This window comes from Pelobates fuscus, chromosome 6 (genome assembly GCF_036172605.1).
Source record: "Pelobates fuscus isolate aPelFus1 chromosome 6, aPelFus1.pri, whole genome shotgun sequence".
Taxonomy (NCBI): domain Eukaryota; kingdom Metazoa; phylum Chordata; class Amphibia; order Anura; family Pelobatidae; genus Pelobates; species Pelobates fuscus.
In genome coordinates, this window is record NC_086322.1 from 29,388,532 (window position 1) to 29,400,684 (window position 12,153).

The window sequence follows — 12,153 nt, forward strand, 5'->3', positions numbered from 1 at the left end:
CCCTATGGGAGGAGCCCGCACTGCCCCCCAGCGGTCAGTCTGTGCCGGTTCCCAGTGGAAGGTGTCTGCACTGCCCCCCAGCAGTCAGTGCCGGTTCCCTATGGGAGGTGTCTGCACTGCCCCCCAGTGGTCAGTCTGTGCCGGTTCCCCCCCAGCGGTTAGTCTGTGCCGGTTCCCCCCAGCGGTCAGTCTGTGCCGGTTCCCAGTGGGAGGTGTCTGCACTGCCCCCCAGCGGTCAGTCTGTGCCGGTTCCCTGTGGGAGGTGCCCGCACTTCCCCCAGGCGGTCAGTCTGTGCCGGTTCCCTATGGGAGGTGTCTGCACTGCCCCCCAGCGGTCAGTCTGTGCCGGTTCCCCCCCGGCGGTCAGTCTGTGCCGGTTCCCTGTGGGAGGTGTCTGCACTGCCCCCCAGCGATCAGTCTGTGCCGGTTCCCCCCAGGGGGCAGTCTGTGCCGGTTCCCCCCCTAGTGGTCAATCTGTGCCGGTTCCCCCCCAGCGGTCAGTCTGTGCTGGTTCCCCTCCGGCGGTCAGTCTGTGCCGGTTCCCCCCCCAGGCAGTCAGTCTGTGCCGGTTTCCTGTGGGAGGTGTCTGCACTGCCCCTCCGGCGGTCAGTCTGTGCCGGTCCCCCCCCCTCCCCCTCGGTGGTCAGTCTGTGCCGGTTTCCTGTGGGAGGTGTCTGCACTGCCCCTCGGCGGTCAGTCTGTGCCGGTTCCCTGTGGAAGGTGCCTGCACTGCCCTCCAGCAGGCAGTCTGTGCCGGTTCCCAGTGGAAGGTGTCTGCACTGCCCCCCAGCAGTCAGTGCCGGTTCCCTATGGGAGGTGTCTGCACTGCCCCCCGGCGGTCAGTCTGTGCCGGTTCCCCCCCAGCGGTCAGTCTGTGCCGGTTCCCAGTGGGAGGTGTCTGCACTGCCCCCCAGCGGTCAGTCTGTGCCGGTTCCCAGTGGAAGGTGTCTGCACTGCCCCCCAGCAGTCTGTGCCGGTTCCCTATGGGAGGTGTCTGCACTGCCCCCCAGCGGTCGGTCTGTGCCGGTTCCCCCCCGGCGGTCAGTCTGTGCCGGTTCCCTGTGGGAGGTGTCTGCACTGCCCCCCAGCGGTCAGTCTGTGCCGGTTCCCTGTGGGAGGTGCCCGCACTGCCCCCCGGCGGTCAGTCTGTGCCGGTTCCCTATGGGAGGTGTCGGCACTGCCCCCCAGCGGTCAGTCTGTGCCGGTTCCCCCCCGGCGGTCAGTCTGTGCCGGTTCCCAGTGGAAGGTGTCTGCACTGCCCCCCAGCAGTCAGTCTGTGCCGGTTCCCTATGGGAGGTGTCTGCACTGCCCCCCAGCGGTCAGTCTGTGCCGGTTCCCTATGGGAGGTGTCTGCACTGCCCCCCAGCGGTCAGTCTGTGCCGGTTCCCCCCCGGCGGTCAGTCTGTGCCGGTTCCCAGTGGAAGGTGTCTGCACTGCCCCCCAGCAGTCAGTCTGTGCCGGTTCCCAGTGGAAGGTGTCTGCACTGCCCCCCAGCGGTCAGTCTGTGCCGGTTCCCTATGGGAGGTGTCTGCACTGCCCCCCAGCGGTCAGTCTGTGCCGGTTCCCCCCAGCGGTCAGTCTGTGCCGGTTCCCCCCCAGCGGTCAGTCTGTGCCGGTTCCCTATGGGAGGTGTCTGCACTGCCCCCCAGCGGTCAGTCTGTGCCGGTTCCCCCCCAGCGGTCAGTCTGTGCCGGTTCCCCCCCCAGCGGTCAGTCTGTGCCGGTTCCCTATGGGAGGTGTCCGCACTGCCCCCCAGCGGTCAGTCTGTGCCGGTTCCCCCCCAGCGGTCAGTCTGTGCCGGTTCCCTATGGGAGGTGTCCGCACTGCCCCCCAGCGGTCAGTCTGTGCCGGTTCCCTATGGGAGGTGTCTGCACTGCCCCCCAGCGGTCAGTCTGTGCCGGTTCCCCCCCCAGCGGTCAGTCTGTGCCGGTTCCCTATGGGAGGTGTCCGCACTGCCCCCCAGCGGTCAGTCTGTGCCGGTTCCCTATGGGAGGTGTCTGCACTGCCCCCCAGCGGTCAGTCTGTGCCGCTCGCTGGCTGCAGTTCCTGTTACCGCCGTGACTAATAAAGCTTGGCAAAAAAAGAAAAAGAAAAAAGAAAGCGAGCTCCCGATTCCTTTGCCCCGCCTCCTCCTCGCTCGCTCGGTCGGTCGGTGGCGGACAGCGGGTCATGTCGGAGTACGGGGCCCCCAGCACGCAGGGCAGCCTGGGCCGGGTGATCTGCATCCTGAGCGGGGCCTCCCGGGGGTTCGGCCGCAGCCTGGCCCTCCAGCTGTGCAGCCGCTTCCTGCCCGGCTCCGAGATGCTGCTGCTGTCCCGCTCCCAGGATGCCATGCGCTGGCTGGCGGGGGAGCTGGGGCAGAGCTGCCCGGGGGTCAGTGTGCACTGGGAGACCGCCGACCTCAGCACCCAGGAGGGCATCGCCAGGGCGGGCACCGCGGCCAAGGAGCTACAGGGACACCAGACCGCAGACAGACTGTTCATCATCAACAATGCAGGTACAGGGGGGCAACAAAGGGGGAGGGGGGCAACAATGCAGGTACAGGGGGGCAACAAAGGGGGAGGGCAACAATGCAGGTACAGCGGGGGCAACAAGGGGGGAGGGGGGTAACAATGCAGGTACAGGGGGGCAACAAAGGGGGAGGGCAACAATGCAGGTACAGGGGGGCAACAAAGGGGGAGGGCAACAATGCAGGTACAGGGGGGCAACAAGGGGGAGGGGGACACAATGCAGGTACAGGGGGGCAACAAAGGGGGAGGGCAACAATGCAGGTACAGGGGGGCAACAAGGGGGGAGGGGGTCACAATGCAGGTACAGGGGGGGCAACAATGCAGGGGGAGGGGGCAACAATGCAGGGGGAGGGGGCAACAATGCAGGGGGAGGGGGCAACAATGCAGGTACAGGGGGGCAACAATGCAGGTACAGGGGGGCAACAATGCAGGTACAGGGGGGCAACAATGCAGGTACGGGGCGCAACAATGCAGGTACGGGGGCAACAAGGGGGAGGGGGCAACAATGCAGGTACGGGGGGGCAACAAGGGGGGAGGAGGGCAACAGTGCAGGTACAGGGGTGCAACAATGCAGGTACAGGGGGCAACAAGGGGGTGGGGGCAACAATGCAGGTACAGGGGGGCAACAATGCAGGTACAGGGGGGCAACAAGGGGGAGGGGAGCAACAATGCAGGTACAGGGGGCAACAAGGGGGAGGGGAGCAACAATGCAGGTACAGGGGGCAACAAGGGGAGAAGGGAGCAACAATGCAGGTACAGGGGGGGCAACAAGGTGTAGGGGGGCAACAATGCAGGTGTAGGGGGGCAACAATGCAGGTACGGGGGGCAACAAGGGGGAGGAGGGCAACAGTGCAGGTACAGGGGTGCAACAAGGGGGAGGGGGCAACCATGCAGGTACAGGGGGCAACAAGGGGGAGGGGGCAACAATGCAGGTACAGGGGGCAACAAGGGGGTGGGGGCAACAATGCAGGTACAGGGGGGCAACAAGGGGGAGGGGAGCAACAATGCAGGTACAGGGGGGCAACAATGCAGGTACAGGGGGGCAACAAGGGGGGAGGGGGCCACAATGCAGGTACAAGGGGGAAGGGGGGCAACAATGCAGGTACAAGGGGGAAGGGGGCAACAATGCAGGTACAAGGGGGAAGGGGGGGCAACAATGCAGGGGGAAGGGGGCAACAATGCAGGGGGAAGGGGGCAACAATGCAGGGGGAAGGGGGCAACAATGCAGGTACAAGGGGGAGGGGGCAACAATGCAGGTACAAGGGGGAGGGGGGCAACAATGCAGGTACAAGGGGGAGGGGGGCAACAATGCAGGTACAAGGGGGAAGGGGGCAACAATGCAGGTACAAGGGGGAGAGGGGCAACAATGCAGGTACAAGGGGGGGGAGAGGGGCAACAATGCAGGTACAAGGGGGAGAGGGGCAACAATGCAGGTACAAGGGGGAGAGGGGCAGCAATGCAGGTACAAGGGGGGAGAGGGGCAGCAATGCAGGTACAAGGGGGGAGAGGGGCAACAATGCAGGTACAATGGGGGGAGAGGGGCAACAATGCAGGTACAATGGGGGGAGAGGGGCAACAATGCAGGTACAATGGGGGGAGAGGGGCAACAATGCAGGTACAATGGGGGGAGAGGGGCAACAATGCAGGTACAATGGGGGGAGAGGGGCAACAATGCAGGTACAATGGGGGGAGAGGGGCAACAATGCAGGTACAATGGGGGGAGAGGGGCAACAATGCAGGTACAATGGGGGAGAGGGGCAACAATGCAGGTACAATGGGGGGAGAGGGGCAACAATGCAGGTACAATGGGGGGAGAGGGGCAACAATGCAGGTACAAGGGGGGGCAACAATGCAGGTACAGGGGAGGGGAGAACAAGGGGGGAGGGGGGCAACAATGCAAGTACGGGGGGGCAACAAGGGGGGAAGGGGGCAACAATGCAGGTACAGGGGGAATAGGGGGCAACAATGCAGGTACAGGGGTGCAACAAGGTGGGGAGGGGCAACAATACAGGTACAGGGTGGATGGGGGGGCAACAATACAGGTACAGGGTGGATGGGGGGGCAACAATGCAGGTACAGGGTGGATGGGGGGGCAACAATGCAGGTACAGGGGGGCAACAATGCAGGTACAGGGGGGCAACAATGCAGGTACAGGGGGGCAACAATGCAGGTACAGGGGGGCAACAATGCAGGTACAGGGTTGCAACAATGCAGGTACAGGGGGCAACAATGCAGGTACAGGGGGCAACATTGCAGGTACACGGGGGGAAGGGGGCAACAATGCAGGTACAGGGGGCAACAAGGGGGGAAGGGGGCAACAATGCAGGTACAGAGGGGGGCAACAAGGGGGAGGGGCAACAATGGAGGTTCAGGGGTGGGGCAACAAGGGGGGAGGGGGCAGCAATGCAGGTACAGGGGGGCAACAATGCAGGAACAGGGGGGCAGGTAAATACAGTGTTTGGGGGACAATGGAACAAGTGTCTGGGGGGGGCCATAAGAGGGCAGAGGGCCTCGAGGGGGGCCAGGGGAATAAGAGGATTGGGGGAGGGGGGCCAGGGGAACAAGAGAAGGGTCTGTGGGGACCAGGGAAATAAAGTGTTTAGGGGGTGGGGCAGGAGAACAAGAGGGTCTGGGGCAGGGGGCAGGAGAGTCTGGGGAGGCAGTGGGAGCCATAGTAGGGGTTTGGGGGGTCGCAGTTTGCCAGAATCACAGCAGTGTATTACAAGGACAGACACACAGCTGGGCTGCTGCTGATCTTTAGCCCTTTGTAGCGTAAAAACAGAAGTTATGGACAGCCAGATGCAGTGTTAGTAGATGGGCGAATTCCTCATTAGATCTGCCTCTCAGGGAGCAATCAGTGAGAACTATTCCACCCTCTCCATGAGCCCATGGGGTGTTCTGTGAATAGATCTTCTACTGGATAATTGCTTATTGATCAGCCCATTGTCTTTTTAGAGAATAAAATGACCCACGTCTTGCAGGAGAATGCAGCTCTGCTGTAACTCCAGTTATTTTGCAGTATGCTGTGATTTATAAAGAGACATTTAACCTGTTCAGGAAAGGCAATTCTATTCACCAAGTCACAGATTCAGCGGTGAGAAAATTTTGTTTAATTCGGTTTGCATTCAGCTATTAGTGAATACAGTGAACCACAGAAGGATTTTAACAGGGAATGATGAACTCATATGTAATCAGACTAACTTGCAAAAGTGAATTTGACATTTAGTGGATAGACCCCTAATGACTGAATTTCTCCTCCTTTGCATTGTGTGCCTGTACTGAACTGGATTGTCTAGTAATTTGCTCATTCCAATATACATTTAAAAGATGACGATCACAAGAATGAAAGGATCTCTTCGAGCAATATAGCTAGCTGCAGTGTCAGGCTGACCTCGGGTAAGAAGTCATACTGTTAAACATTTGTTTGACTTCTAACAATGGAGGGTGCCAGGGCACTCTGGCACCATATGCACTACAGATTATGGTAGTTGGAGGGTATCTTTAACACAGGTTATATTCAGTATTGTAATTTCCAGAGAAGTGTCAGTTCCCCGTTAAAGGAACATTCCTAGTACTCTAACCATTACGGTGCCCTGTGCTCTCCTCCTCTTTGTAAGTAGACTAACTGGGGGTCCAGCAGTGCAGGGCTTAGTTCATTAAAGGGACCCTGTAGAAAACCAGTACACTTCATCTCATTGAAGTGGTCTGGGTGCAGTGTCCATGTCCCCTTAGTCCTGCAATGTTTACATTGCAGCGCTAAGACTGCCTCTAGTGGCTCTCTACCAGACAGCCACTAGAGGTGCTTTATGAGGAAGGCCTAATGCGCTCCCCGCACGTGCACATTAGGTGTGTGTGTGTGTGTCTCGTTTCCTACCCCTGCTACCCAGGGGGCTGCAGAAGCTGAGGAACACATTATTGTTCGGAATACAAGATGTGTTCCTTTAAGTGAGAGCAATCAGCTGATGCTCTTAGCAATTGAGCTAGCCCTTGGCTCAGGAGAACTTACAGAAGGTCCTAAGCAGGCACATCTGGCTGAGGTAGGTTAGGTGGTCAGCTGACTCCTGGTAAAAAGTCAAACCATTCAAAAAAATGTCATCCATCAAACTTGTTAATAATTAAATAAAATATTAGTGATCTTCTTTGTGATTGTTTGGGAGCAGGTTCCATTTTAATATGTATTTTAGCATTATTCATCCCACCTGTGTGGCAGTATCCTAATTGCTCCATTCTAGATTACATTGGGCTATATTTCACTGGCAGGTGCATCATAGGCCTCGGGGTTTAGCTACCAGATTTTTTATGGGAAAAGCCTGAGACAGACATGATCTTAAACTGTCCCAAAATTTTATTTACACCCCTCCCCAGCAAAGGTGAAGATGCTCACAAATATGCTTCTCTATTGCCAGCCCTAGATAAAAAGGCAAACTGTCACTAGTTTTACATTATTGAGTAGAATGTTGGAAATCACTTGTGTAAACCCTTTTTCATGCAATGCTTCATTTTAATTTTGTATTAAAGATCTAACAAATTGCATCATTATCAAGTTCAGACAAGTGAAGGCCAGGACAAACATTACAAATGAACACAAATAGAAAGTTTCACTTAGCCTCTGCATGCATTCTCTGTGCTTAATGCCAGGTGCAGAGTACATGTCTAACAATGATTGACAGAGCCAAGATGGAGGATAAATAGGTGTGGATTTCACCATTTCATTTTCGTTTTAACCTCCAATACATATTTTGTTAAATGTATAGATTAAGAATCCCTTTTTTTAAAGCTGAACTGTAATTCTCAGAGAAGTAGGAATTCAAATTCCTTGTTCTTTCAGTTCAGTAAATGCTATTGCAGCGTTTACTGGGTTGAATAACGCAAAAAAAAATAACACCAACATTTCACTCATTGTTGGGGCGACTTTGCTGCATGAGCATCTAACAAAGAAATAGCTTGTGCATGCATGTGCGCTCAGCATTTTGTGCACTTGTGTTCTCAGGAGTGGCGTACATGCACCATGTACCATGCATGTGACACTGTAAGTTAAACTAACATTGATAGTTTGCCTGGTGTTTGTAAATTCAGTTAAATAAAACGTTGAAAATCGCTTGTGTAAACCCATTTTCATGCGATGCAATGTTTTAGATTTGTATTATAGATTAACAAATTGTATCATTATCAAGTTGCTTGGGATCTAGGAGCCAGCTATAATAAAGTTAGAAGCTAGTTTTTGGGGGGATTGTGTTGTTTGTTTTTTAACAAAGCTTAATTTTCAAAGGCAACAATACAATTCTTAAATTACCCAATACTCTCCAAAACCACTATAGATTAATGTAGTGTTTCTGGTGCCTATAGCCTGTCCCTGCATATTGTTCAGTGCAAACAGTGCCTTTTCAGAGAAAGATTGGCTGAGATCATCAAACTTGATGATCTCCGCCATGGAGGCCGAGTGTGTGTGTGTGTGTGTGTGTGTGTGTGTGTGTGTGTGTGTGTGTGTGTGTGTGTGTGTGTGTGTGTGTGTGTGTGTGTGTGTGTGTGTGTGTGAAAAAAAAAAAACCTTTTCCATGCGATTGGAGAGGGCCGATCACTTTAACACACACACAGTCCGTGGTAGACACTTACTGACCGATGTTCTCTCACAGCTTATTTGTTTTAATCCTAATTTAGTCCACACAGTTTCTCTACCCCTTTAAAAAAAAAAAAAAAAAAAAAAAAGGCTTGTATAAATCTTCCTAATGTTTTGTGTCAGAAAAGGGCAACATTAATAATTGACCAGAGGAAGCACCCAGTTCAGGGCTCCCTGCAAGTCTTGCCCTCGGGGGCTGGCAGAGATCTTCCAGCTCCACAAGAGGCAGGGAGTGGTGGAGATGAAGTTGTTATGGCGTCCATAGTATTCAGATAATATACAATTTTAAAGGAAAACCGCATCACATAAAAAAAAAAGTTACCACAAGTTCTAGGTGATTTCTAGTGTTTTTGTTTTTCCCACACACCACCATTATTAATCAAATGGTATTGTAGGTCTTTCTACCTGAAAGGAGGTATTAATGTTTACTTTATTTCAGGATCTCTTGGAGATGTCAGCAAACTTTTTGTGGAGTTTACGGATCCCAGTGAAGTGAACAAGTACCTCTTCTTCAATGTGTCCTCCGCATTGTGCCTCACATCATCCCTCCTGAAGACTTTCCCGGCCAGGCCAGGTCTTCAGAGAGTGGTGGTGAATGTCTCATCACTTGCTGCTCTCCAGCCATTTAAATCCTGGTCGTTGTACTGCACAGGGAAGGCAGCGCGGGATATGATGTTCAGAGTGCTTGCTGAAGAGGATACAGATCTTCGGGTTCTCAATTATGCCCCAGGTATTGTAAAGCTGCCATTCAATGGACTGCCCAGACAGGAGTTTGGTTATTGGGGTTTTATAATTGGATATGTCACATTCTTTTTGTTTAGGTTCATGGCAAAAAAAAAGTATTTCCATTCACATAAACTCCAGCATCACAGCAGACCCCACTGTGCAGTCTTGATTCAATCCATTGCTTCTTTAAACAATCGCTGTACTCTGCCAATATGATACACTTTATCAATATAAGGTTTTTGTATGACAAGCATTCAGCATCGTTGTCTTACATATTCAGCACCATCATGCACCTTTGATTTTTAAGGTTTTAATGAGTGCCTGTATTGTTTAGAAGATAAAGCCTTTGACACACAGCAATGCAGTATAAAATGGTGATTTTATTCAGCCATCAAACAGGGTGTGGCAACATTTCGACACAAGCTATACATAGGTGATCAATAATTGAATAATGCAATCATAGTGTGGAGTTACAATTTGAGTGCAAATCACAAAACTAGTATGATATTAACCTTACCTCTTATCTCATTGAAAAAGTATATTCAGTTTGTCCCCCCCCCCCCCCCCCCCCCCCTCTCTCTGAATCTCAAACAAACCTACAAACACATTTTATTCATTCAAACCTAAACAACAAAAATGCACACATATTAAGTCACGGAGTGGAACTGCAAAGTATTAATGCAAAATTTAATGTCTGGATGCAGTGTGTGCTTGTGTATTGGCTGCAGTGTTTGTAAAGTGAACATGCTGTGTGTGTGTGTATATATATATATATAACACACACGTTTTTTTTTTGTGTGTGAATATTGGTGTTTGAATGCAGGTGTGCATTTGTGTGTAGTGTATACACTGACGCACATGCAAATACACTGACACACACACACACACTCAAACGAATGTGAAGCATTAAAATGTTCGGACATTCTGCACTATCAAGACTGGCCGCGACAGTTCAATTAATGGAGATGATATGTGTCTGCCAAGGCAAATTTGTTACTAAATGGGTTGGAGCTGCACGCCTGGCTTCCCCGCCCCTCTTATATTATAATGCTTGGAGTGTTCCTTTAAGAAACTGATAAGTGAGAATACACTGACCGTGACCATCATTGCACTTTATGCAAGGAACATATAGGGTGTTATGGTTCTTGGATCTCTTGATAATGAAGCATCTTTAGTGTGAGAGAAGAGAAATATCCTGTTCCTCACTGTAAAGTTTAGTGAAACTCATTGAACATTCAGGCGGCATTGGACTTATTTTTTCACGTGTTGGGTATAAATCTTCCTTGTCAATATTTTATTAGTATTTCTAAATTAACTATGTTTACCCCCAGGACCCCTGGACACGGACATGCATAAGCTGGCTCGTACAGAGACTGGTGACCACGAGTTACGTATGCGCATGATCGAGCTGAAGACTGATGGGAAATTAATAGACTGCAAGGATTCTGCCATGAAGATGGTGGAGATTCTTCAAGCTGACTCATATCAATCTGGTGCTCATGTTGATTTCGCTGATGAAGATGAATAGAAAATGGAAACAGTTACAACTTTACCTCGTAGCTCTAGTTAAGTCCCGTAGAAGTTCTGGAATATGTTGCCTTATCGTGTTGTTTGTTTGTATCAGTGTATTTTATCACAGATGCCTTATTTGTATTTTTAAAGTTTTTTTTTTTAATTCTTTCTTTACACTCTGCTTCAACCAGGAAAGGAAGAGTACACCATTAAGATGGGAAATTGATTCCTAATTCAGCAAAACGAAACTGCATTGTTGTGTACTTCTGCACGATGAGACCATGAAATTTGACGCACTCTTGCATTTTCAAGTCCTATGGCACTTTAGTTGTTAAAGTGCCAATGTATCCCACATGTAGGCATACCTGCAGCTGAGAGTTTGGGAGGGCCTTCGATGGAACTTGGTCTTCAGGAAGTGGCAGTAACTCATCTCCTTAATTTAGAGCATCTGTTAATGATCAAAAATATACTCTCCTCTGTGGTACTTTTTGTCAGGGCATCACTTTTTGCTCAGACATCTGTACAGAGATGCTTTACAAACGCATGCACACTCGGCCACTCATTCAATACATCATTGAGCTGGTTTATGTATTTTACATACTACCCAGCATCCCATGTTTAACCCCTTAAGGGCCAAACGTCTGGAATAAAAGGGAATCATGACATGTCACACATGTCATGTGTCCTTAAGGGATAAAAAAAAAAAAACTGTACTAAGCATGTTGATAAAATAGAAGCACAACCCAAATCTAACTTTTTGGTTTTGTGTAAAAACATTTCTCAGCAGTGACCATTCCACTTTTAAATACCCAAAATGTAATGGTTAAATGTATTCTTTGCAAAGTCAAGCACTAGTTAAGAGCAGTATTCTGTGGGTTTAACAACTGTTACACTATTGCTCATTTTATCTAGAGCTGAAACCAGACTCTTTTCAAACAATCACTAAAGGGTAGCTCCGTCTACTCCGCTAAAAACAGGGAAATGAATAAAGACTTTATAAACTTCATTTAGTCCAATACCCCAGTTCTGTTCCTTTCTTCATTCAAGCTCCGATATTTCTCATAAGTCACTGTTGCCATGGACTAACTGGGAAAAGTTTAAAAGTTCCGGTTCAAAAGGATTACAAAACTGGGGTGTTGGACTACTTTATACATTCTTCATATCCAGTTCTTGGGTGAGTGGGCAGAGCTAACCCATAAACAATAGCTGCCATGGACAACGACCAGAAAAATAATTTTACTGTGTTTCCAATTTTCACTTTTTGATGGGAAATGCTAGGAAAAACTAGGCAACGGTAAAAGGGAATAGAGGTCGTGCAAGAATAGATTGATCCTTAGAGGCAGTTTTTATTCTTTCATAACAATCTGAACATTATTTTAATTTTTCTGCTAATGGTATTTATGCATTGTTTTAGCCAAATGTATAGGAATTATATTATTTCATGTACCGTTCAGATCACTTCTGATGCTCCTTAATACCGGTACAAACAAAATGATTACCGGAAGACAGATGCAAACAATGTGTGCAACATTCTACGTAAGAGGCTGTTCACATCATTTAGAACAGTTAATTCAATGAGTGACACGCCGAATTTTAGGCAGTCATTTTGGAGGAGGTAATCTTCAGGTCCGTATATTTTTACAAATAGTACATCTGGTGACGATTGTGCTACTTAATAATACAGCATTTGAAGCTGTCTGCATGTGGCAGTTTGTTTTAAGCTATCCCTTCTGCATTATCCTAAATGGTAAGGATGTTTTTGTAGGTCAAAGTACAGGGCTGTATTCT

The 12,153-nt window shown here is 50.2% G+C and overlaps 1 protein-coding gene across 1 annotated transcript; it reads left to right on the forward strand.

Moving 5' to 3' along the window:
- Positions 1-2,133: 2,133 nt before the first annotated feature.
- SPR (sepiapterin reductase) lies at positions 2,134-11,462 on the forward strand. Its single transcript, XM_063457581.1, has 3 exons — positions 2,134-2,497; positions 8,567-8,857; positions 10,185-11,462. Exons 1-3 carry the CDS (start codon positions 2,170-2,172, stop codon positions 10,379-10,381), a joined length of 816 nt encoding a protein of 271 aa, XP_063313651.1. The 5' UTR covers positions 2,134-2,169; the 3' UTR covers positions 10,382-11,462.
- Positions 11,463-12,153: the final 691 nt, after the last annotated feature.